The sequence below is a fragment of the Numida meleagris genome, chromosome 5, assembly GCF_002078875.1.
Source record: "Numida meleagris isolate 19003 breed g44 Domestic line chromosome 5, NumMel1.0, whole genome shotgun sequence".
Classification (NCBI taxonomy): domain Eukaryota; kingdom Metazoa; phylum Chordata; class Aves; order Galliformes; family Numididae; genus Numida; species Numida meleagris.
The window spans coordinates 69,264,501-69,290,045 of NC_034413.1; the positions used below are offsets into that span (position 1 = coordinate 69,264,501).

Below are 25,545 nucleotides of genomic sequence, written 5' to 3' on the forward strand. Positions count from 1 at the left end.
ATGTCTTTGGGAGGGCAGCACTAAAGAATTCTCCTTGTGCTGAAGATCTGCCTTCACTTCGTGCCTGGCCGTGCATGGCTGCTGCCCTGTGCCATCAGGGAGAGGTGTCCTGCCCTGCCTGCACCAGGGAGGGACATGAGTCAGCAGTTAGAAGCTCGGTGCAAAGTTCACTCTGCCTCCACTTACCATGTGTGTTCAAGAAGTTAAACTGTAGCTCGCACATTAGCTGTGGCTGCAGTTGTTTCTTCTGTGTGGTTGGGAAAGTGTGTTCTCTAGGACGTGAAGGGGACCAGAGGGTGGAAGTAAGGCCAGTGCTGAATGCTTAGAGCTGTGCTGCCGGGCTCGTGGGAAGTGCTGGTCAGTGAGTCTGTCCCTGTGAGTGTGCCTTATCGATCCCAGGCAGGGTTCATGTCTGAATTCTCTCCAGACTCACATGTTTGAGGCGGTGTCAGCATATTCAATATCACATGCTGCTTGCTCTGTGCTCACTTACTCTACGTAGTGACATTGGAAATGATATAAGGTAATCCGCAGTGAATGTATCCTGGGTTCTAAGTTATTTTAATGTGTTGAACCCGCTGCTGCTGCTTTATTGCCAATATTTTTGAGTGAAATAGATTAAAACTAGCTTATGTATAATAATATAGTCCTGTGTACTGGGTGTAAGTCTTGAGGTAGGTATTTAAGAAGAAGCTCTGTTGCTGGCTTTGTCAAAGCCTTAGCTGACACAGGGCAGGCTCAGCTAGTCTTATTTTCCAAAATGCCATGGAATCAGAAACTCAGGATAATTACTTCGTATTAGCTCAGTCCATAAAGAGAGATTTATTTGCCTCCATCGACAGTGGATGGAATTACATTTTTAAGGAATTTGGTGAGAAACTGGCGTTAATGCAAGTAACTGTGCAGCTTCTCCCATGGTTTAAGATAGAGGATGTAGTGATGAATTTGTGCTTCCTAGAAGGCTGCGTTAATAGGAAGGATGATAATTTAAACTTAGTTTTTAACCCTTTATGCAGAATAACTGTAAAACAGTCTTCTTTCTCTCCTTCAAGAAGTGTCTGATATTCTGGTAACTTCTTATGAGTGTTGTTGGAGACCTCTGTGCAGATGATCTGTCTGCCAGATGCTCCCAGAAATAACCTGCTGTCATCGTTGTTGTCTCACCTTTGAAACATAGGTGAGTTTGATACTGCTGCCTTTCAGAAGGGAGGGTACGTATGGAAAATATGTTCAGGGAAGCCTGCTTGAGACTTTTCTTAGCATAGAATTTAGAGTTTTAATTGGCAAATTTAAGCTAGTCAAAGAGTGGAAGGCTCTTTAATGTAGTACCAGCATTGTGGCTTTCATTGGGTGCTTGATAAGAAGAATAAGGTCAAAATCATCTCCTAAAGTGCCTTCAGAATTCCAGGTCAATAGCTGTCGTTTTCTTAATTGTAATCTAAATTTAGAAGATGAATTAGCTGCTAGTAGTAATACAGTACTTCCCCCTGAAAGCTTTTGTTTGTGATGTTGTTTTCTTCTGTCACATACATGCCTGATTCATACATGAATTTCTTGATTTTTTTAAAATCTTTTCTCATTTATAGCTTGATAAAAGTGTCGAAACCTGGATTTCCTTTATATAGCCATGATGTTATTTCTTTTAGGCCTTATGGTTAATTCTTTATTCCACCCCTCAAAAAAAGTAGTTCTTACCACTGACTGAAGCTAGCTTTGCTAAGTGGATTTGTAATACAAACTAGTGTCTATAAGAGTTTTTTAATGAGCTATATGTAGTTGTCTTATTCCAAGCTCCTTAGATAGGATAGGAACGTGCCCTACATTAGATGTCTGTAAATTGCTAGTGGGAAGACTCTTCTTCCCAAATGGCAAAGCTCATGATCTGAAGGGAACAGCAATTCCCATAGTGAAGGGGTTGCATGGGTTGGACAGAAGGAGCAGAGACAGCTTCAAACATGCTATGGCCAAGGAAGCAGATGTCTGCAGGTGAGGCTGGCAGCGATGCCGTGGGCTTTTGGGAGAGTTACTGCCAGCTCTGCTTGGGTTGTTCATGCTCCACATCCGTGGATCACTGTGCACTGTACTCTATGAGAATGAGCTTTTGCTTCTTTTCAGAAACTTTGAAAGGTTGAGGTACCTCAGAGATTTCTGGGGATAAATATTAGTGACGTAGTTGTATTTTCATTCTGACATGAAAAATAACGGCCAGCTAGTAGAAATTGAACTTTATGTAGCTGCAGTGTGATAGAAATTAATTTTTCTTTGCTAGGTGCCACCTGAAAGTAGTCTGTCTAGTTTTAATTATTCTATCAAGTTTATCTAATTAAAGTTAAAAACTTCTACAGCCAAAACTCGTTCCTTGTTTTTGAAGATAAATAGCCAAGCTCTGAGAATGTCTCTGCAGTGATCTTTCAGTACTTAAAATTTCCTGCTTTACTTGAATGCTTTGGGTTTGTTTTGTTTTGTTTTTTTTTAACTTGTAATACCGTGTTGAAGTACATCAGATAGGCAAATGGTGCAATTGACCAGAAAAAGATTGCTTTGGTGTGGTTCCGTGATGGCCAAGTTTAATAAAACAAGGCCTTGCTTTACATTCTTGTACGCTCACTGCATATTCCAGTCTCCTCTGCTTTTGTTTGATGCTTTTTGCCAGCAGCCTGCTGCCTGGGCAGGTCGGCAGGACATCTCTCCTTGGGGGAAGCGATGAACTTAAACCTCAGCATTTCAGGATGCTTGTCAGAGCAGTCTTGTTTTGGACAGGGGTAGGGTTGTCAACAGGTGTGCGGAAAATTCTTCTGTCAAACTCCGTGATTTAGGAGGTTAAAATGAGCATTAAGAAATATGTTGTCAGTAGGACTAAAGATAGGTGATTCTTTAAATAGATCGGGAGCAAATGAGCTGTAGCTCTACAGAAATACTGCAGAGCTTTAGGATTCTACTGCTCCTGCATGTGCTGGAGGAATAGCACTCAGATGCTTGCCACGCTCACATCAATGAAATGCTGACTGTTTTAACAAGGGATGGTATTGCTGTGGTATCGAGGAGATTATTCCTGAAAAATGTCTGTTTTGAAGCTTTGACTTCGAAAGTGAAGTACACAGACGGGGGAGGATCCAGGAAAACCTTCAAGAATATTTTTTTTTCATCCGCAAATGTTGCTACTGAGGGGCTAAGAAATCTCAGTCCATTTGGTTTAAGAAACAGCACGATGACTGGCAGGTTTTATCTGAGAAATGTAGGGCTGGGATTTTGAGTCAGAATCATAAATTCGGAATTGATTCCTATATTACATTAGGTTTCCCGTGGGACACGTGGTCGTTTAAAAAGTTGAGCTTGATGCAGAAGTTACTGGTGACTGTTCTTTTCTCCTCTGGTTTAAAAGGTGGATTTTCACAGCTTCTGTCACAGCTTTCTACCTAAGACAACGCAGCTTTTTGTGGGCAGTTCTCTCCCAAGCTCTTGTTAAAGATGATATGTTAGGCTCCCAAATGTTTGAACCTGCATAACTAAGTTGTAGACTGGCCTACAAGATTAAAGGGAGCCGTTCAGGTAGCACTAATAAGAATTTCTAGCACTTTTGATGACAAATATGAGACTCAAATGGAGGGGTGATCTGAGTAGGGAGTATGGGAAAATGTTGGCAGAAGGAAAAACTTTGATGTGAGACACTTAATAAAGGAAATGAAATAGTTGCTAGTGAGCATGCGAAGTCATAAGTGAGAATGAACCAGGATGTAAGCAAAGTAAACTATGGTATGCAAGGAATAGATCATTTTTATATTAAGGGACATGTATCAAATCACATTCATATGCTATAGGTGTATGTGCAGTACTGCTCTGAGTTTTAGTTCCCCTTGAAATTGTATCAGCAAGTGAATCTTATACACAGGAACCAAAAAGAAGCTGAGCTGAGTATTTACATTCCCACTTCACTGAATTCAATACAGTGAACTCCCATTTTCTACCAGCAGTGTAGAAACAGTTCTGCCCATTAGTAAGTTTCTTCACCAATACTTCTGTCCTGTCCCCATCCACCCCCCTTATCCAGGGAACTACACGACTGTATTTAAAATTGCCTTAGCATATTTCAGAGTCAGTATAATAGCTTTGTAATCAGTGATAAATATCTAATTTAAAGATAATTAAAAATGCCTGTCATATATAAGCATGTGATGTTTAAGTAAAAGTTGTTTCTGCTTGCTTAGGAGGTGATAAGATTGTAGACTAAATGTGATTAATGTTCTTTGCAGATGTTGCTTTATATGCTTAGGCTCTCAGAAGCAGAGCAGTCTAGACTGTCTGTCTGCATTCTCCTGCTGCTTTGATCTTGATTAAAACTGGTTCTATTACATTTATCATCTTCCTTTTTTGAATGCCAGAAACTATCTCAACTGGTTCTTATATGTATATGCGTGTTTATATAGAAAGATACCAAGCACCTTTGTTTGAATACTGTAAAAATTACATATTTGGATGTGTTCAGCAAGTAGCAAAAACAGATGGTTTTTGTCTTGAAAGCCTTAATTCTATCATTTGGCTTATTTCAGACACAGCAAATGTTATTCAGAATGTTAGCGAAATTCATCGGGAGTGAATCAGGCGAACATTTGAAGTATGCTTTTTCCCCTCCTGTCGGGTAGATATTGAAGGCTAGGTGGCAGCTTCTGTTCTCTGTGTTTTTCAGTCTTCTTGCTGCACTCCTCTGTATTTCTGTCAGCTCTGATACCGATGTTCTCTTCATATCTACGTTCTTCTGCTACCCCAGGATTTTCTTTCCGTGCCCCCCCCTCGGTGCTGCGGGTGATGGAGCCGCTGTGCTCATGGTGCAGCACTGCGAGCAGCAAGCCTCTCCAAGTGCTGGTTTGGCATTACGGCTTCCAGTGTTCAGGGAGATGATCAGTTCTTCACCTGTGCCTAAACGTAGCTGGGAATAATTGTTCAGCATTTGGATAATTACATTTCCTGGGTGGTTTTTTTGTTTCATTTTCTTTTTTTTGCTGGCTTATCGAGTGAAGATTGTGGGGGACCAATTTGAAGACCTGTTACGTTTTATGGGCAAATCTTAAGTGAATCCTTTTAACAGTAGTAATAAATAATTTGGTGGATGGTCAGTAAAAGATTTTGGGCGTTTCCAAGAAGTATTGAAGGAGTTGGGATTTCCTTCCTTATTACAACATTTGTTGTTGCCACTGTTTGCTCTCTGTACGTGTGTTAGAGCTGTTTGTGAGATGTGTGCGTGTAATAGTTTCCAGACCACAGCAGTGTCTTAAATCCAAGTATGGGAATATGACTGTATTGTGATCTGCTCTTCAAGTGCACCAAACAAGTGGTAATAAGAACTGGATTGTAAGTTAAATACTATGTACATCATAAACTCCTTACTGCCCAGAGTGCCTGCAGTCGTGGCTGCTCAGGGGTTCCCTGAAAGTTGCTGAAATGAAGATTGCAGTTGACGTAACGATTGAGGAAAATTAATTAAAATAGCCGATTTGAATACAAGTCTCACACAGCAAATCTGAATTTCCCCCTCTTTTAAAAGCATTACACAGTACTTAATTGAGGTACTGGCTGAACCGGAGTTGCCGTTCTAAATGGATATCCTTTGTAGCTGAGAACTGTGTGGGGCTCTCACATGAAGACCGGTGTTCCCTGAGAGTAATTTCTTAATAAAATTCTGGTAATTTACTTTAATACTGCGAATTAACATATTGAAAAGTTAATGCTACAAATTTAATGCAACGTTTTGTGACAAATGGATTTTTAAGGTTTTCTTGCAAAGCTAAATGAAGCAAAACTGCCTAAATTGAACACTTTCTTTAAGTCATTTTTTTCATTAATTTGCATGCTATAAACCTCTTCAGATAGCTTAGGATTATTGTACCATGTCAGGTATGTTCTATACAGTCAGGGTACAGAGCACCAAAATTCAGCTTGATCATGTGTTATCAAACACGTGGATTGCTGAACACAAATCCAGCAGCAATTCTTTTTGTAGTGTGACTTTGAGCAATTTTATTGTAGACACACAGTCTGGAGTGGTCCTGGCGACTTCAGTTCTGCTGAGCATCAGTGCGTGCTTCTAAACGGAACTGTAATAAGATGCCTCAACCTTGAATGCTTAGGTTGTTAAAACCTCTCAAACACGCCTTAAGTGTCTTCATACTTGGAGATAGCTCCAACCCTAATCATGGATTTCTAAAAGGTATTTTTCTTTATTTTTAACAGGGTGTCTTAGATGGGAGTAAAATGCCAGTTTTGTTGTGCAGACACAGTCACAGACAGGAGGAACGCTTTGGTTTCTCTTCCCTTAGTTGGATTTCTTTTCTGAATTACTTGATGCTCTAAGATGGTACATTCTTTCAGCTAACTTTACTGGTCAGTTTTAGGGAATAGGGGGCTGATTTCCAGCATTTTACCCGTGTTCACTGTAGAGTGAAGATCAACGATTTCATTCTGTTCCTCTAATTTCTCCAGAGTAGAGGTGGAGTTACAGAAATTCAGAAACCTTTTTCTGTTGGTGGAAGCATAATGGCAATTTTCATTCACATTAGAATTTCTTTTGAGAAAACTTTCGGGAGAGGTTAATATTTCTTTCACTGCTTTAACGAGGCCAAACTTCAGAACTATGCGCATACTTACCATTTAGTATACAATAACACTTTTGTAGCATGTATTTGTTCTGAAGTACCATTGAGTTCTGATGGTTTTTCCAGCTGTCTCCTTGCCTTGCTTCTTCCTGAACATCAAACAGCATTAGGAAAAGTTGGTGATTTTTTTTTTTCCTTAAGGAGAACACTGAACATGAAAATGCAGATTGTGTTTGTAGGCAGGTAAGGAAACTAGGAGCCTCTGTCTTGGGTTATGTTTGTGTTGCTTTGACTCTCATGCTAAATCAGTGATGAGATACTTAAGACAGCTGCTACAGCAGTTGCTGCGTCTAACTGTTGTTATGACAAGAAATGTGCAGTTTGCCCAATGAACAGCGTATTCCAAAAGTCACTGCTGCAGAGTTCTGCTGGGGAGCACCAGCCTGGGCTTCAGGAAACTGTTTTGAAATTGTTCCCAGCCCAGGCAGTTATTTTTCAAGCTTTTCAGGCAAATACAGAGCAGTGAATTGGTTAAGTGTTAGTGTTTAGTGTCCTGATGTTTATAACCTGATTTTGGTTTTTGAAATACTTCATTCTTAGGTTTATTCTTCCAAATATATTTATAAGTAGTAATAGTGCCAAAAAAAAGTCCAGTGGATAGAAAAATCTGCTTCATGGGAATACACAGAGCTTAACAAAAATAGGACAGAAGAATTGCCTAATACTGGGATACGTTAGGGAATTGCTTTGTTGTTCTGTCACTTCTTTATCTTGCTGTGAACCTCAAATACCTGAATGTTTGAGAGTTTTTCAACCACTTCTATCAGCATTTACTCTACATGAAAATGGACATAGTAATCTGTAGCAAAATCTTGTCAGCTCTTGCTGTTAGTTAATCTAATATGTCTAGAGCATGGGATGCACATGTTGGGGGTTAAAAGTAACTAAGGTATTGCTTGGCACATATGCGTGGTGCTCGGAGCCTGTGGCTTAGGTACAGTGCACATGTAGAAGCTTGGAAGCAAGAAGAGTATGTACCTGCCATGTCAGTGGTGTTCTTGTCTGTAAAAATGCAAGTTGCCCCAAGCTATGAGAATGGGAACGCTGACATAATCGTCAAATTTAAAGCCTGGAACAGAGAGCAAAGTCAGGCAGCCCGAGAAAGGACACATAGAAAATCCATACCAAGTGATGGCCACTTGAGCTAGAGGTAGAGAGGGAGTTGAGTTTGTTTTTTTTCTTGTATAAAGAAAAAAAAAGTAAAAATACAAATTTTAAATCCTTGTCAATACAGAATGAGCTTGGAATTTTATATAAATCGGATACATATTTATAAAGTATAAGGCTAGACAGTACAAATGAAATTAAATGGACGCAGCAAGACCTGAGGTCACACAGTTTTTTTTGCTTTAGGTTGGAAGTTCAGCAGTCAAAAACATATTAACGTTTTTATGATGACAGGTATTTACTCAGATGGGCGACGTTGCAGTTTGACGTTTATGTAAGTTTAGTGGCTGAAGGAGGGAATTACTTCCACTCGTTTGTGCCAGTTCAGCTGTTTGTGAGGCTGTGCGGCAGAATCTGCTTTGTTGATTGCACTACAACTTAGAAATGTACTTCGAACGTGGCCCTGCATTAGAGCAGATACCACGAGCTCCTAATGTGATTTGGCTGTGATGCGTGCAGTCTTAAAATGCTTCTGAAAGAGTAACGAAGGAAAACAGTAGTGATACGATGCAAGTCTTTGGGAATGCTTCATCTCAAGTAGTGATGCAATCCTAGCCAGCCTCTTCAGGAAGGATGAACTGGGAGAGGCCTGCTGTTACACCGAGCAGTGGAATGAAAAGGAGAATGAAAATGAAAAGACAAGAAAAACTTGTAGCATCAACTGTGTGAAACCAGGAGGCTGCATTTGTTCCTGCATAAATTTGCTGCAGGTTTAAAAATATGAGGAAGGGTAAAGGTGAGTTTCCATCTCAGTTGAATAGGTGAACTTCTAAAGGCTTATATTTTTCAATATTGGACCTTGGCTTTGCCTCGTCAGCTTACCCTGTTGGTTTTCATGTCCAAGGCACAGATCTGGAACCTGCCTTTCCTGCTGGTCAGTGGTCGGGACCCCCTGTCTGTGCAGGCTGTACGTTTCTGAACCAGCTATAAGCAAAAGAACGTGGCTGATACTGTAAGATAAAATAGGTAGGAACTGATCGTGAATATTTTTAGGCTGAGAGCTTGGTTGTAACCACAGAGAAAGTGAGTTATGACGAATTGTAATTCAAATACAAAGCTCGATCAGCTTGTGAAGGAGAGCTGTGTAGGGGCCGTGCTTGCAGTGACACAGGGTAGGGCATGGTATGCAAGGAGTTTGTCAGAGATCTGAGTTGAAGACAGAACTGCACTGGTCCTGTCGCCTTTTAAATGAGGTTGTACAAAGTCCTTAAAGGAGGAAAAAGAAGTGGCTGCTGGATGCTCTGCATGGAGGAACGCTGGGTGTAAAGGTGGATGCTTGACTCATAGACATCTTAATGCTTTTGTTTGACTCAGTGTGTGATTATTCTGTTTGCAAAAAAACTCTTGATACAGTTTGCAATGAACTCGATTGATTCAGAAGGCAAAAGTATAATATTTTTTTTTGTAGCTGACTTCAGCTCTTCTGTTGACATTTTTACAGAAGTAGAAGGGATTCTCCTTGTGTGGAAGAGGAGAATCTTCTCATCACACACCTGTGAAATGTTGATCGTATTCAGCATGATTCTGGAAGATGTGTGAAATAAACAGTGAAGGAAAGGCTATGGAAGGGAAGAGCTTTCACAGATCTCAGCCTGGACAAAGGACCATTCTGACAAGCAGTGCTGTGGTGATTCACAGCTGGGTGTCACTGGGGTGGGAAGCAGAATAAAGCCATCAGGCAGACCAGTTCCCTCTTGCTGCGTGGAAAATTCAGATTGTTCTATGCGGTCTGTAGAGAAGGAGGAAACTCATTTATTAAATATCTCTCAGCTGTCAAGATAGCATGTAATTTGAAGGTAATTTTTTTTTTCTTCCTCAGAGTTACTAGAATTCTCTGTGTCCCCTAGTTTATCTCTGGAAAATCTAGCATGGTAGAGAAGGGTAAGAAGAAAAGCCAAGTGAGCCCTGTGCACTGGATCAATGCCAATGGAGAGGCAGCCCCGCACAGCAGAGCCCACCTGGGGTCTGCCCTTACCAGCAGCAAAGCTGCAGGCTTCCCCTTGCTCTGGGGCTCCAAGTACCAGGTCACATGGACAGGTACCTGAGGACATCGCTGGGAAACTCCCAGTCAGGCCTTCAGATGGAAAGTCTGCTGGTTGCCACCAACAGCGTGATAATCATCCTTCGGAGCCAGTCATACCTTCCTGATTGAGGCCTGATGTCCTTACGTGGTATGTTTAGGCTGGACTTCTTTAATCCCGAACACAAAGCTGAGTTTTTCTTTGAGTTCTGTTTCTACATTCAAACCTACATGTGGTACCAAGTGCCTGTGTTTTTGGAGGAGCAGTGGGAAGGAACCCCTTAAGCCAAGCCTTGCCCCTTTTATCTGTGGTTTGTTCCTTTTTCTCACTTCCTTTTAAATCTTGGCTGAGCCGAAACAGCTTTTCCTTTGAGGTCAGCTACTGTGATTATTTTCTAGTGATTTATCGTGTGCGTGTGTGTCTGCTTGAGGGTTTGTGCCAAGGAGAGAAGGGTAATCCTAATTGGAAACTTTGTGTGTGTTTCTGTGTTGGTGCTGTGCTCTGCCCCTGCTCAGTGTTCTTCAGCCTCTGAATCTTGTCGAATTTGAACTTCTGTGAGTGCTGCAGCCGGTGTCATTTTGGGGGGGAAACTTTTATCAGCTTATAATAACTTTTGTGGTGTTGGGAGGGAGAAGTGTTTGACCAGTAATGTCTGAACGAGGTGAGTGTAGTCCCAAGGCAATACTTCAAAAAACCAAACAGCTTATAGAATCTGTCAACGTTTTTTTTTCCCCTACAAAATTGTTAGGCAGTAGATGAGAGGACTCTTTGTGCCGCTCGCACCTTTGCAGTGACAGGAGTGGTGTGTTTGAACTTGAAAACATCAGCCTGTGTTTTAGTGTGTTCCCTTGAAGTCAGGAAGTGTGAAAAACAGCACTTCATGTGAAATTTCTAGAGATTCACAGAGGTTGATGATCTTTATTTCAGACAAAGCTGGTTGATGCTATAGATACCAGTTGTTTCCCTAGAATGGCCATTGCTGGTACAAAGTTCTCCCTACAGAATGTGGATGCTGCCTGAGCAGGACACCGCACGCTTTCTTTTTTCCTCTTTAAGTGGAAGGGAGGGACCATGGGGAGGGAAGCAGCTTGCAAAAGTAATGTCGGCTTTTTTGTTTCACGATTAAAAGTTCAGAGAGCTTCAGATTCCGTTCTTGTACCCCTGGTATTTGCCAATTTGAGTACTTAGTGTTATCACAATTCCCATTCTTTCAATCCCATCTTTCTTAACCACTCCCATGGAGCCTTTACTTCAGATGTGGCCTCCTCAAACTAGCAATCAAACTACGAGGTTCCTCACCTTTACGTGGATCTTCTTCCTTGAACTGCAGCTTCCCTCCTTAGAGAGGCTTGCCATTAGTTCTGCTGCCTTTCTAACTTCTCAGGTCTCTGAAAACCACAGCTCTTTGTTTAAATTAACTGAAAGGTTAATAGCCTCTCCAAAAGGTTCTTCGGCAGAAGTCAGCAGGGTGAGTGCACAGCTGTGGGTGCAGAGTTTCTTCAGCGTGGGTAGTCACTGAGGCTTGAACTTGAAAGGTCAAGTGGCCGCTTTTTGCATGCTGATGACTGGCAAGGAAAGCATTTCTTCTCACTTGGATGTTCAGCATGTTTTAAGGTCATCTCTCCTTTGGATTCCAAAATCTTAATTCTTTCATGTGACGCCATCTAATTTTGCCTTGTTACATGTCATCTGTAGTACTCGTGATAGTGCTCGCTTGGTAGCCAGAAGTGGTGTTCCTGTTCAGAAGTTGGTGTCCATTGCACAATACCTAAATCTGCCAAATCTTCCTTACTAGAACTACGTCATTGCTGTGCCTTGAAATACTAAGTGGAACTTAACTGCAAAATTTTAAGTGTTAATGACAGCAAGGATGCTAGGGTGTTTTGGCACATTGCTTGCACCCTGAAGAGAAATGGTGACGTGCTGGAGCTGCGTGGCCTTCCCAGAGCACGTGCTTCCTCTGCAGCTCTCCTCATACTGAGGCATCGTGCACTGGCTGCTTAATGGCAGAGCAAAGCTGCTGAGTGGTCCAGCTGCACCTCCAGCACCAGAGCTGCAGCCTTTGCATCTGTGACAGTGAGGGGAGAAGTGGAGTGCTGTGCATGGTGCTAGTAATTTGTTTCTGAAGTAGGAAGTACAGGTGTTTTGTGGTGCTGGTGCAGAAGCTCTCCACTGATCCTAGCGTTGAGCTGCCTGACTCCAGAAGCAGATGAATGGTCTGACATGCTGACTGCTGTGAGTGGAGGCTGTGTATTCACGCTCACTATTAATATATTTTTTGCAAACTTCTATCTTTTTAACATACAATAATATATAAAAATAACGTAGAGTGATAATGGCGGCTAACTTTTTAAAAATCATCTTCTGTCCTAGTATTTGTAAATCCTCAGTTGCAAACTCATTATTTTATTCTTAAATTTTATTTTGGGAAAAGAATTGGGCCCTCTGGAACATCAGGTCCTTTTTTTAGGCTCTTGAAAGATCTTTAGGTGGAGCACTTCAGTTACATTTCTGCATTCTTCCCCAATAACCTTCTGATTAACTACAATGCTGATTTGGTGGAACATGCTGAAAAGGAGAAGGTTAAGGGGAAATTCTAGCCTGAGAAGACAGGACATCTCTGTAAGGCAGTGTGGCAGCAGGTCAGGTGATTTGTTACTTTACTGACTTGTTTATCTTTTGCCTGATTCTTGCACTGCTTAGGTTAATTGCTGTCGTGTATGGATTTAATGAATGTATTTCGGCACAGTTTAGAGGAATTACAGTCCCTGTCTGACCTGAAAGCATTGAGAACAACGGTAATAGGACTAACACTTGTCCAAAGCTCAACAAAATATGTTTCTAGGCGTCTTATCATGCATGAAGGGGATAGAGCAGATTCTTTGTGGTGTAACTCAGTTTGCTTTATTAGATTGAAAATAAACTATTTTTCTTTTGAGAAACATTCCCTTGGGTGTTATCAGAAAAAAATAGAGAAAGATAAAAAGTTGCTTCCTGGTTGTGGAAACATCAAAGCTGGCCCTTTGCTGGGTATCTCTGTAGTCTGTTCCCAGATATATTTGCGGGTCTGGAGGGCGTATATGAGATCACTGTGGAAACAACTAGAATAATGTATGTGGATAAGTAGTTGAGAAGGTATCTGGACTGTAAGTGAAGTTTTTCAGGTGCTATCTGTAGCTATGCTGCATTTTCTGACCTTTTTCTTGCTTGCCTAGAACAATGTTATGATTCACATTGTAATGAATGGGGTGGTCTGTCTGCATTCTGTCTCGCCATGTCTGGTCCCTTTGGTGCTTCTGGCCATTCTGCTGATCCATCATACTAATGCATTGTTTCCATATGTGTTTGTGGATCTCCCTTCTCAGGCTGAGTTCAGATTCACCCCAAATATAACACAGTGTAAATAACTTTTCTGCAATAAGCGGAGCGGTACCAGAACAAGCTTAACCCTTTCATTCTTCATATACTAGGTTTTCTAGGGAACAGCCCCAAGGAAGTCCTTGCCTATCCCTATGAGCATTCCTGCCTGTAAACCCTGACCATTTCTGTCATTGTCTGTAGTAGCATCAAGTGCCACTGAAGTGTGATGGACTTGTTGGGGTAGGTTGTACAGCTGGGAAAGACAGATGGGATTACTCGTCCACATTTCACTATTGTCATTTGCATCCTGAGCTTAAGTAAGTGCATCTCAGAAAAAATACTGGATGGAAGAAGAGCACAGTTCTATCTACAAACAGGCAAGATTTTTTTTTCAGGAATTCATATAGTCCTGCTTAAAAAATGGAAGCCAGTCCTTCAAATCCCTGCAAAGGTGAGGTTTTCCAGGCTGCTCCTAACGAGTCTGATAAAGTTGTTTTCTGTACTGCTGACAATTACAGTGCATCCTGTATTAACAGCGGTTCAGAAGTTCACTAGCAAATGTTGGTTCTTTTTTCTTGCTGCAGCTGTTGTTTGAACACAAATGCCCAGTGATAGAGCAGCATGCAAACTGCAGTGTTGCGGAATAGATTAAACATTATTTGTGTTAACGTGCTGAAACCAACCTCTGTTATATACGTGCATATTTTTGGCTTTTTTAATGCGTTTTCTTCTCACAAGATTTCAGACCTTAAGTTCATAAGTTCCTAAGATTATCCTGGAGCTCTGCTCACAGCTCCTTTCAACAGCAGCGTTCTGCGTTTTGAGATGCAGTAATAGGCTTCCCAAGGACCTGACAGTTTCTGGAGAAAACAATTTTTCAGCACTCAGAGTGGTAATAGGAGTTTCATTACAGGGATATTCTGCCTAAATTGGAACCCAAATAGGTGTGCATTTGTCGTAAGCTCCAGCTGCCCTATTGCTCCAACAGTCTGGTCCTTGGGAAGGGGCTGACTGGATGCAAGCTGATGCTTTCTTCGTGCGGTGGGCTCAGGGCTGCTTCCTTGTGCAACTTCCCCTTTTCCTCTCTCCTTGCTTTCACCTTGATCCTGCTTCTCTACTGTGAAAGCTGCGTCAGGACTGTCCTGGTACATCCGCACGTCACTTCAGCCTGGCCAGCCCTATCCCAAATGGCCACACAGCCGCCAGGGAAGGTATTATCACAGCTAGGTGCTCCGGGCAGCTCCAGAGTCCCTGAAGCAGCACTTTGCCAACAGGCCAGCTAGATCGAACTGATTCCCAGCATTGACGAATAGGAAAACCTGACTGTAGAGAAAATGCGTGTAAGAAAAGTGTTTGCGCAAAGTTGATTTTATTGTAGTTTCAGAATTTCACAAATTCAGCTTGTCCGTGGTCCTTCAAAGCGAGGCTTGGCAACAGGAGAAAAGGAATGGCACGTATGAGCTACATCCAGGACTTCTGCTTTATTGCACTGACAGAACCAAATTGTTCAATCTGTTGCCTCATCTGTTTCTTGCCATAGCTGGGAGTTGTAAAGGTCAGGCCAATGCAGCACAAAGAATGTAATAGTTAACATGCTGCATCTTGCAGTGTTACCAGCTGGCTAGCGCGTCTCTCCCGTTGAACATCCAGGCTCTTTCCCAAAAAGCGTAAGCAGAATCCTCTGCCTATTTTGGGAATGCGTCAAAGTCAAAAGTTTCTGCAAGTGGCAATGCAGAGTGCCCGACGTTGTCAGGGCTGAGCCTGCTCTGAAGCCTGGTGCTGCGTTCCGAGGGTGCTGCTGCGCTGCTCAGCAGGAAGCAGTCCCTGCCACCCTGGGGCAGTCCCAGTCTTTTGCTGACCGTACAGCGGGCTGTGCTTGCTCACAGCTCCATTGCTCCGAGCTGCACTGGGTGCTTCCTGCATTGTGCCAGCCACCACGACCCCTGGGGTGCTGCTGAGCGCCTGGATGCCAAGGATTTGGTCCCACAGATCAGGGCTTGAGCTGCTCTGCTGGTGGCTGTAGGAGTAAGGGAGAAAGGAGCGTGGGTATGGATACAGTGTGATAGTGTATCCAAATTATGAATGTATGTTAGTTAGGTGCTGAGTGATACAAAGAAATAGGTGGGAACCTGACTGGCAGTGCTACTGAAAACAGTTTCTTGTTAACATCTCATCTTCAGTAACTGTGTATCTTAAATGTATCGGCTAGGTGCACGGCAGACTGAACGTGCGTTGTTGTACTTCTGACCAATCCTGGTTTTCTTCTGTATCCTTCTGTTTTTCCATGTTTTTTTTAATATATCAAATGATGAAGCTTGGGTGAAGATGGATGACACCTTCTTGGCAGTGTTTGCGAGACAAAAACAGAAGGAAAAGCCAGGTGTTCTTTCCCACTCAGCTAAGTGCATCACGTTCTCGGATGCATGCAAACCATTCCTCACACAGTATCCACTGGAAATGTTTTTGAAACTGTGAACTCTCAGCTCTGCTATCTGGGGTTTGAGGAATGGTCTCATGTCCTATCAGCCCCTTATCTTTGCAGAATCTAGATTGATGCTTCCCGTCACATTCAAACTCAAGTTCACTCCAAACAGAGTGCCTCAGTCTGATAATACTAGTTGATTTTTGTGGTAGGCCATTGGTAGGCATTGATGGATCGTTTATACAAGTAATTTAAAAGACAATTCAGAATTGCTGAAATTTTTGTTTTGAAGAACAGCGGGATGCCAGGAAAGAAATAACCACATAACAAGTAGGCAGCGTAGCAGGTCTGCTAGTCTGTTATGGTGCACCAGCTTGTTCAATACAGACTACATCAGTGCCCTGGCCTCCAAACATCTCCTTGCTCTCATGACTGGAGCCTGTGTGCAGCCTTTGTGGCTGGCCCTGCACACAAGGGGAGCTGGGCACTGGGCTGTGGGGTTGTGGCAAAGCCCCAGTGGCTGTCATCTTGCAGCTGGTTTGTTAGGTGGGACCGCAGCGGAGCATCCACTGTGCCCTTGGAGGTGAGGGACCACTGCCTTGCACCTGTTGGACACAGTTCCCATTGCCTGCTTTGTAAATTGGAGTGGCTGATAAGATGCTGCTTTAGCATCGTGTTTTTGATACATGGCAACCATGAAGTGATCAGATGAGTTTAGGTTTCTAAGGTTTACAAGCAGATTTCTTGGCAGGTGTAACAACATAAGGGGGGGGGGGGGGGGAAGAGTTTTTGTTTTGTTGCTAAACTAACTAAACTTCTAATGTTCAGTATGTTAAGCTTTCTATTCTATTGGTGGTCATGGTAAAATATTGCCATAACTTGTCCTTTGTTTCTTCAAATCTTGATGAGGTGTCCACGTTGGCATTTACGTTAATGGAAGGGATGTGGTTTAGGTTTCAAAATGGACTTGGAATGCGTGTGAGCTTTCAGTGCTTTCATTCTTGGGTTAAAAAACAAGAGGGCAAAGGGAAAAGGGTAAAAGCTGTACTGATGCAAGCTTGTATGGTCTGCCTGTACATCCCAGGTTTGACTTGTTCTTCAGCATGCTGATAACTGTGGTGTGCTTTTCCTTCCTTGAAGGTGCCATACTTGGCAGATCAGAAACACAAGAGTGCATCTACTACAACGCTAATTGGGAAAAAGATAAAACAAATCGCAGTGGCATTGAACCGTGTTATGGAGATAAAGATAAAAGACGACACTGTTTTGCTACATGGAAGAATATTTCTGGATCAATTGAAATTGTGAAACAAGGTTGCTGGCTAGATGACATCAACTGTTATGACAGGTAAGTAGGTTTTCCTACAAGCTTTATTTGGAAGTTTATACGATATTGCTTTTCTGTAATTCGTAACAACCTCTCTTCTGCAATTGGTAACTGAGACAAAAGATCAGTACAGTAGCCTGGAAATAGTTGCTTGTGCCCAAACACACATGGGATTCTTTTTGCTCACTTAACTGTACGTATGGACCCAACTTCACCTAAATAAGTTTATGGTGTTTACAGAACAGCACGTGCTACTTTCTCTCATTTATTTACTATGTACAAAAGCAGGTGTTTAATTTTTATATATTTAGACCAGTAGACTTCTTTTAACAACTTAATGTCAAACAATACAAATACACTTACTGGAAACAGAATTTAGAATTTTATAGTTCACTCCTCCAAAGATCTGTGAAGCAGGAACATCAATACGTTGTGTCTGTGCTTTGCTTAGATCTGGGAGCATTTTGCCTGTTTGCTAAAAGGCTCACCTCGGTAGCAGTTCTAAGAGACACTGCATATTTTTAAATTCCAGTCATTTTAGTGTAACAGATGGTGTAGCAAGTACCCGTGAGCATTAACAGCAGGACTTGTGCTTTGTTAGATACTGGCTGAATAAAGGTCGTGACTCTTTTAAGAAATAGTATTCCATCTTTTAGGAAATAGTACCGTAGGTCTTTGAAGTACTGTACTGTTATTTGTCCAAAACAGTTACTATTTGGAAAGGGAGATAATTAAAAATAAGAAAAGAATGAAAGATCTGTATTAAAATGCATTTGGAAATAATTTTTGATCATATTTTTGGAAAGCTTTCCTCTTGTGTGTGTTGAATGAGTAGAAGAAATCATTGTAGTCCTTTCTACCAAATAAAGTTTCCCCATGTTGGGATGTTTTTTCCTTTAACTGATAGTTTGAAGCTAAGTTGAATAGTACTCCTGATTATCTGTTTCTTAGAGAAGAAGCAAAGCATCTCCAAGTTTGCATAGCGTGGTTGAAATCGTGCTGTGCTGGAAGCCAAAGGACAATTTTTGAAGAAACCTTATTTATTGCTACTAGTATGTAGTAGCAGTAAGCCAGGATGGGAAAATATTTTTTTTTAACCTCTTCTTAGTTGTAGCTTTGCAGAAGAAGTGGAAATATTTACATTTCGAGCTGATGTTATTCCTGCTAGATTTTGAACTTTTAGGATAGAAGTAGAATCAAACGTTTTCTTTTCAGCAAAATAGACAACGTAAGATTAATAAGGTTTTTTGTTGTTATCTTTTACAGGAATGATTGCATAGAGAAAAAGGACAGCCCTGAAGTGTTCTTCTGTTGCTGTGAAGGCAACATGTGTAATGAACGCTTCTTCTATTTTCCAGAAATGGAGGTCACACAGCGTAAGTTGGTCTAACACGTTAATGAAGAAAAACTGCATAGCAGAGTTCAGAAACATCTAATATTGTGCGTGTTTAGGAGACAGGACTTTCCAAAATGTTAGTTTATTTCTGTCAGAACGTTCCTTATTCCCAAATGATAGAGAGCTGTGTGGATTCATATAAAGAACCTGGAATGTTACCAGTTCTTTTCTTCGATTTTGAAAGCTTTCAATACAAAAATATATATATATTTAAACTGATAAAATGAACTCAGCTCTTTTTTAAAGGTACTGTCAGATCTTACCTTAATTATGTAGGTAAGCTTCTCTAAGTGTGGATAAATTATTAGGCTATAAGCAGTATCATCTTCATATGCACATACCGGCCTAGGGATGCTCCTCTTCCTAAGAAAATGGTCACAGTGTTTCTTTAAACAGATTGACATAGTAACCTTTAAAAACTTCAGAAGGATTTCTTCCTAATTTACAAAGCAAATCAGATAGACAGACTTAATGAATTGTTTTAAGAAAACAATAACTAAAAGATTATTAGGTTGTTCTTGAATATCTTCTTCCAGTCAAGAATCTCATAATCTTTGTTGGAAAACTGTCAGTGTTAATAAGCGAATTGAAAACAGCAAATGTCTTGAGCACCACATAGCCAGAAGTTGTGATATTAAATAACATTCCTGTGAGATTGAAGTAATCTTCAGTGACCCAAGAGATGCTCGTGTCAGTTTTGTCAGTGATACTGCTGACGCAGTAACGGGGATTCTTCATTGCTCTCATTAAGCCTCTTTTGCCCCAGAAGTTCTTCTGGAGTCCTCCTTGAGATACTTAAGTGTCTTCAGCTAGAGAATTTTTACTCTTAGCAAATGAGCCGAGCCTGGATACATTGGCAGCTTATTTCTGGCCAGCACTACTTATTAATGACAGCTTACTATTTACTTTCCAAAGATTAAACCTCGGTATTGATTCGTTTTCCATTCATTAAGTAATGGCATTCTTGCAATCCTTTAAAATAAAAACAGCTCTTAGACAGTGTAGACAGAGCAAGCACAAATGCACAAAGCAGTTGGGCATGCTGGCGTGTCAGTCTGAGGATCGAGGTTATCTCCACATTTTCTAAAATGCTGCCTTTCAAGTACATACCTGTTTATTAAGTATGCTGCTTAATCAAGTGTTGTTGGCCTATTGTACTGATTGCTTGAAGTTTAGAAAATCACTCTGATAGATGTTTCTGCAATGAATAAGTTATATACTTCTTTATTTTTTTCTATTCCCTTTAGCAACTTCCAATCCGGTCACACCGAAGCCACCTCTATTCAATACCTTGCTTTATTCATTGGTGCCTATAATGGGAATTGCAGTGATTGTGCTCTTTTCATTTTGGATGTACAGACATCACAAGCTAGCATATCCTCCAGTACTTGTTCCAACCCAAGTAAGTTGCTGCATTATGATTTCTTTTTTTTTTTTTTTGAAAGGTAAAAAAGCCATGTCTGAAGCAAAGGGGGGAAAGAAATGTGCATCTGTTGCATGGCTGAGGTCTCCTGCTGCATTGCTGGTTTAAAGGTGTCAGTGCTTGGTATCAGCAAAAGCAAATAATTCAGCTTCTACTTTAATAGCTTTTTGTGTTTTAATTGATATTTGATGCATGTGTGAGGATCTATTTAACAAACTATGTTTGGGGGCTGTGCGGAACTAAGCAGCACAAAAGTTCAGGCTTAACATTGCTGGGGTGAGTTCAGTTCATCCATCCTGCTGCTTGTGTGCATGTCGTGTGCAGGTGCTCTCATGTACTCCTGAGCTTTTTGTAATGCTTAGCTTACAACAGAAGTGAAGGAGAGGCTAATTCATAACAGCAATTTGCAGTGAGTGGGAAATATAAAGTAGGAAAAGGATGGAATTGAGCTACAGGTATCAGCTAAAGGGAATGTGAAGAAAATACATAATGGAAACGTAGGCCAAGGGCTGAGCTCATCTTGTGGCTTCTGTTCTTCCCATCATCTTTTTCCTCCTACTTCTTTATGCAAATATTATATTTTGCCTTTAAATATCTCCATTTTATCACTGTTTCTGTTTCACCTGAGAGAGATTTTGAGATGGTTGTCCCAAAATTGGAAATGCAAACTGGCTCCATGGCATCAAAACCAACTTTTACAGCTGCGTGTGCGTAGTTTCTGCTGTTGTCAGACTCCAGCTGACCCTGTAGGCATAACTGGTAACACGTGGTAGGATTCCTTGTGTTTGGTTGTGTCCAGAGATTTGACTGAGGTTAGAAGGTCATTCAGGAATGAAGTTGAGACTACGAAATCCTCAGAACTGAAGTAGGAGAGCTCCCACAGCGCCTGAGATTTTGGAGTCAGATTTGAACTCAAGCTCCCTAAGCCAGTGCAGTGACTACTCAGCTAGAATACCTCACCTCTCATACAGTGACAATTCTGTTCATGATTATCTGAAGTTAAAACACTTGCTATTTTTGGTAGGATTGTGTTCTAAAAGGGTTGCATGCGTTTGGCCTGCACTGGCAGCTGCTGTGAATTTTTTTCCATGTTAATGCTTGACTTCAGGGTGCTGCATGAAGTACTATGACCTGTGGTTGAGAAATCAGCTTGTTTTGGTTTCAGTTTCATAGTGATAAATAAGAAAGGTTTAGGAGCAGGCAGTGGACATAACTACTTGCCAAATGGTAAGAACATAGTTCAGATGGAACAAATGCATTTCCTGACCTTGCACCAAACCAACTTCATGTAGATCTGTTAGCATTACTCTTGCATCCATTTCTGTTTTTCTGTATTTGGGTCTGTATGTCATCTTAGCAGTCTTCATTGTAAGATTAAATCATGCTTGCTAGTTGTGTGAATAATTAATTTCCCTTTTAGACTTAAAGACAGTGTCAGAAAAGCAAGCAAATGTTAAATACTTGCAATAACTCAAGAACCTGAATTTTGGCTTTCTTCTTCCTTTTTATTGTAGCTCTTTTCTTCCATGGTTTATGTTCAGTACAGGAGTGGACACGCCATAAATTTTTAATAAATAGGGTAATAACCTGTTCGTTAATGCCTAGATTGTATCTGTTGGGATAAGTATATGTTGGTGCATGAGCTAGTTATGGTGTAATAACATTTTCTTATCTTGTGGTGAATAGGTATTAAGGTTTGATGTGGAAAGTCAGGAAAAGCGACTTCTGCCTGAAAATCTAAATGAAATTATGGAAATAAAAGATATAAATATTCTCCCGTAGGCAGCAGAGCACTGTTTCCCACTTAAAATTTGTTTACAGCTGATTTCAATGGGAGGCGGGGGAAACAGGAAGAGAGGGAACAGCATTAGTCGTTTTATAACCATAAAGCAAATATTTAAATAATTTAATTAGTGTATTTAATAAGTAGGGCATGAGTAGAGTCTGTAGGCAAAGGCGTTCTTCCCTGAGTCTTACTGTAGCGAGCGGTGGGATGGGTTAATGAGATGTGTGTCAGATATTCACTAGAAAACATCAGTTTCTGTGTGAGATGTAAAAGAAAAGGTTCTGCGAGGTGGTGGGAGTGCTGAGCAGCAGTGTGCCCTGGCAGAGATCTGTCTGTCTGTAGAAAGTAAGGGGGGAGGATGGAGGAACGAGAGAGCGTAAAAAGGAGGAAATACTGGAGAGTAAGAAGTGTTGGAAGAATTAGGAGAAGAAAGAGTAAGTAAATAGAAAGTCAGCGGTTATGCTGTAGGGAGAGGGACTGTTCTGTAGATTTAAAAAAAAAAAAAGTGGAGAAATATGCTAGAAGAAATTTTTGAAATGAAAGAAAGGACAAACATCTGGGAAAACGCCAACAGCTTCATTTTCCTTTGAGAATCAAACTGTTTCACAGTGCATCAGGCAGGCAGCTCCTACACAAAGTGGCCTCGGTTCGCAGCTCTGTGGACTCCATTGGAATGTCCAGGTAATTATTCTAAAATTTCCTGTGGCAGAGGTGGGTTATGGATTTAATTTGGATTGCTGCAGCTGCCTGGGTTCACTCCTGCCCTGCTCCGTACCCACTGGGCCGCGTGGGGCCGGTGCTGTCCCACAGCTCCCTGCCCTGCAGGCAGCTCATCTTGTCTCCCCACCACGAGCTGTGCTGCGTGCCTTGCTGTCTGCAGCCTAGCTAAAGCTGACTGTCAAATTTTGTGAAAATCTATCACTCCTTAAATTCTGTAATGAGTTATTAGCAAACGTAGGTTTGCAAAATATATGCGTGTTTATGTAAAACAGTTTGACAGAGCTATTTCATCTTCTTATTTGTGTTAGGACTTACCATGCAGCAAACATATAGTCCATATGTCTGATCAATTTACCAGAAAGATGGCTGAGTGTTTTCAATGTTTGGAACTGTGTATTTTTATTTAGAAAGAGTTACTCGTGCTCCGTTAACTTCACTCGTCAGCACGGAGTACGCTGCAAAGGAAGCACTACGGCCTTTGTGGACTAAAGCTTCCACTCAGATGAGGTGCCCTTCAGGTTTCCCTGCAGCATCCTGCTAATTTTCCTGCTAGAAAAATGAATGTGGATGGCAGGGAGTTGATCTGCTATGCTCATTTATTTTTTCTTTTTTTTTTTTTTTTTAACATCTCTTGAGCTTGGGCCAGGGTTGTCACTCAGTGCTAATTGCGACTGCGGTGTTACCACTCTGTCATCCGATAGATAGGACCACAACCTATTTTATAGCATAACTGACACAAGTAACACTTCTGTTTTTTATCAGTTCGCAGAGCTGCGGCTCCCGGCGTTTTGCACCCGTACCGTGCAAAGAGAAATTCACCTCGTGTACTTTTTGTGAAGGGCCCAAGTTATGAATATCTTCTTGGATCACAGAGTTGCTTTTTTTGTTTTGCGTTGTTTTTAAAATAAGAGTCATCTGTTGTGAGGGTTGGAAAAAGCTTTGTAGATTCACATAATGTCATTCTTCTTAGCCTATTTTTATGCGTTCTCCTGAAGCATTTGGAGTTACTTGGGTCAAAGATGCTGCATGTGTTTAATCACTAAGCAGAAGAAAGCCCTGATCTGGACCTGTTTGGTGTGACTAGAAATTCAAAAACTCTGTAATGAACAGATCCTGTTTAAACTCTTCTGCTCAATATTAAAACAGTGACATAAAAGCCACTTGCTTCCATATGCATCCATAAAAGAGAGCTTGATTCTTACCAATTACCATTTCTTTCTCTTCTCCTCACAGAGGATTACACAGGACTATGTTATGTGCTTTTAACCTTGTATAGATGGCTTTATTTAACTTTTCACCTGGTATTCCCTATACTGAGCACATTAATCGTGTATGATTCATTTCTACTTCTTCCCCTGTATGGATGAACCTCAGTGATCTGTCACATTTATGGAGGGCATGCCTTGTTTTCAAAGTCACGTGCTACATAAACCAGGACTTACTCTTAATTGGAGCACACAGTTCAGTAGATCAGATATGAAGAGATACTGGTCTGGTCATCCCTCTGATCTCAGTGCTTAGAGTACTTTGTGAGACTCCGTTTGATGGATTGCTCCCACCACCATCATTCCACCTTCAGTGCAACTTTTCCTGAAGACATCAAAGTACAGATACGCCTGTGTAGCTATGTCATGATTTTGTTCTTTCAGTTTCAGCTGTAAGAAGTCAGGATTGACAGCAATTCCACATAACATGGGATGAATAACGATAAAGGGAAAAAATGATTTATTTTCCAAAAAATAATGGAAGTAGGTATTAGTGGGTAAATCTTCTGTGGCTGGCATTGGGAAAGATTTTCACTTACTGTTTTCATTCCTTAAATTAAGTTTGAGCACACCAAATGATCTCCTTGTGTCTATTAGAATCTCTGGGACAATCACCACACTAAGAAAACTACAGTTGGCTGCTGAAGAAGAATGGCAAAATGAAGTGTTCAGAGTTTTTCCACTTTGTTCTTCCAGCCACTTCTGTTGTTGCTGGTACGTTTTAACAGAACCATTCAAACACTTGAAAGATGAAGGATAAGAAAGGGAGAGAACATATTCCGGACTTAGGAAGATCTGTGGCTGCTTGAAAAATACACAGTGTGAACTGGGAAAGCAGATTGAGCAACAAGGAAAAGTTGGAGGTTGGACATGGGAAGAACTTCTTTTGAAACATGGACACAGGCTGGGTTAGAGCTTTTGGCTAGGTAGGAAGGAGTTAAGGTTGAGTACTTGCCAGTGGTTAATGAATCATTAACATTAAATGAGTGGCAATGTTAGCATTAAAAAGGAAGAACCAAATGAGCCCTAGGTTGGGACTGCTGGAAGCGTGCATGACTTCGTGTTCTGTGATGATGCATTTGTATCTTCAGGTCTAATGAGAATTTCTTCTGGAATTGATTCCAGTCAATAGCTGGAGTGACACGGGAGGAAGCTCTGGCACCATCCTTTGCTTGTGGTGCTGGTATACCCAGCTCTGGTGCCCATGTTCAAAGATGATTTGTCTTTGATTGTGCAATCACTGGAGGGCTGAAACAGCCATTTCTGGCAAGTGTGCAATCAGGTACCTGACCTTTGGGATGTTTTTAGTCATTTTCCAGCATGAAGCCCAGTGCTGTGTGTCCTCAGATATGCTCTCCTGAGCGTGTTAGGCTGATTCCTTTCAGGTAATCTTCTACATCGCGAGTGTGAGATTTACACCTTTCACAAGGTATGCAAGAACAATTCATTTTACTTTGCATCCTCTGAAGGCATTGAGGGACTGTGAATGAGCATGCATATGTCATAGTTAAGGCACTGGTTAGGAGCAAGGGAATGAGTTGGTAATTTGTGTTTCTTTTTAACATGTTGATAAAGATTTTTGTGACGTGTCTGAAGTTCAGGCAGACTGCTTGGTTTTTTTGTCTAGCTGGTTACAGGTATCACAGCTATTTCCCTAATCCCAATCTAAACACTGAGTTATGTGTTTGTGGAGATGGTGGCTGTTCTGTGGGGTTCCTAATTGCTCCCAGCTTTTATTTCTAAGGGTTGCACTAACTGTGGAAATGAATATATTTGCATTTTGGTAATAGCCAGATACTGCCTAACCTGCTGATATTTGGATTTCCAATGAAAATTCTGACTTGGTAGTCTGAGGGGATGGGCAGTGATCTTAACAGCAGAACATCTGCAATGTGCATAAATCTCTTTGGAAGTTGTCCTGTGTCTGGTGTGTTAGGGTCTGGGCAGGGGAGGTGACCTCATTAAGAGAGTGATGGGGGGGTTGGAATAGGACTTCTCCGAATTTCAGATT

General features: G+C 41.3%; 1 protein-coding gene across 1 annotated transcript in view; it reads left to right on the forward strand.

Moving 5' to 3' along the window:
* ACVR2A (activin A receptor type 2A) overlaps positions 1-25,545 on the forward strand; it is a 55,462-nt gene that overhangs the window by 14,922 nt on the left and 14,995 nt on the right. The window contains exons 2-4 of the mRNA XM_021398034.1: positions 16,758-16,965; positions 18,211-18,320; positions 19,588-19,742. Coding sequence (XP_021253709.1) covers positions 16,758-16,965; positions 18,211-18,320; positions 19,588-19,742 — 473 coding nt within the window. The remainder of the gene's footprint in view (positions 1-16,757; positions 16,966-18,210; positions 18,321-19,587; positions 19,743-25,545) is intronic.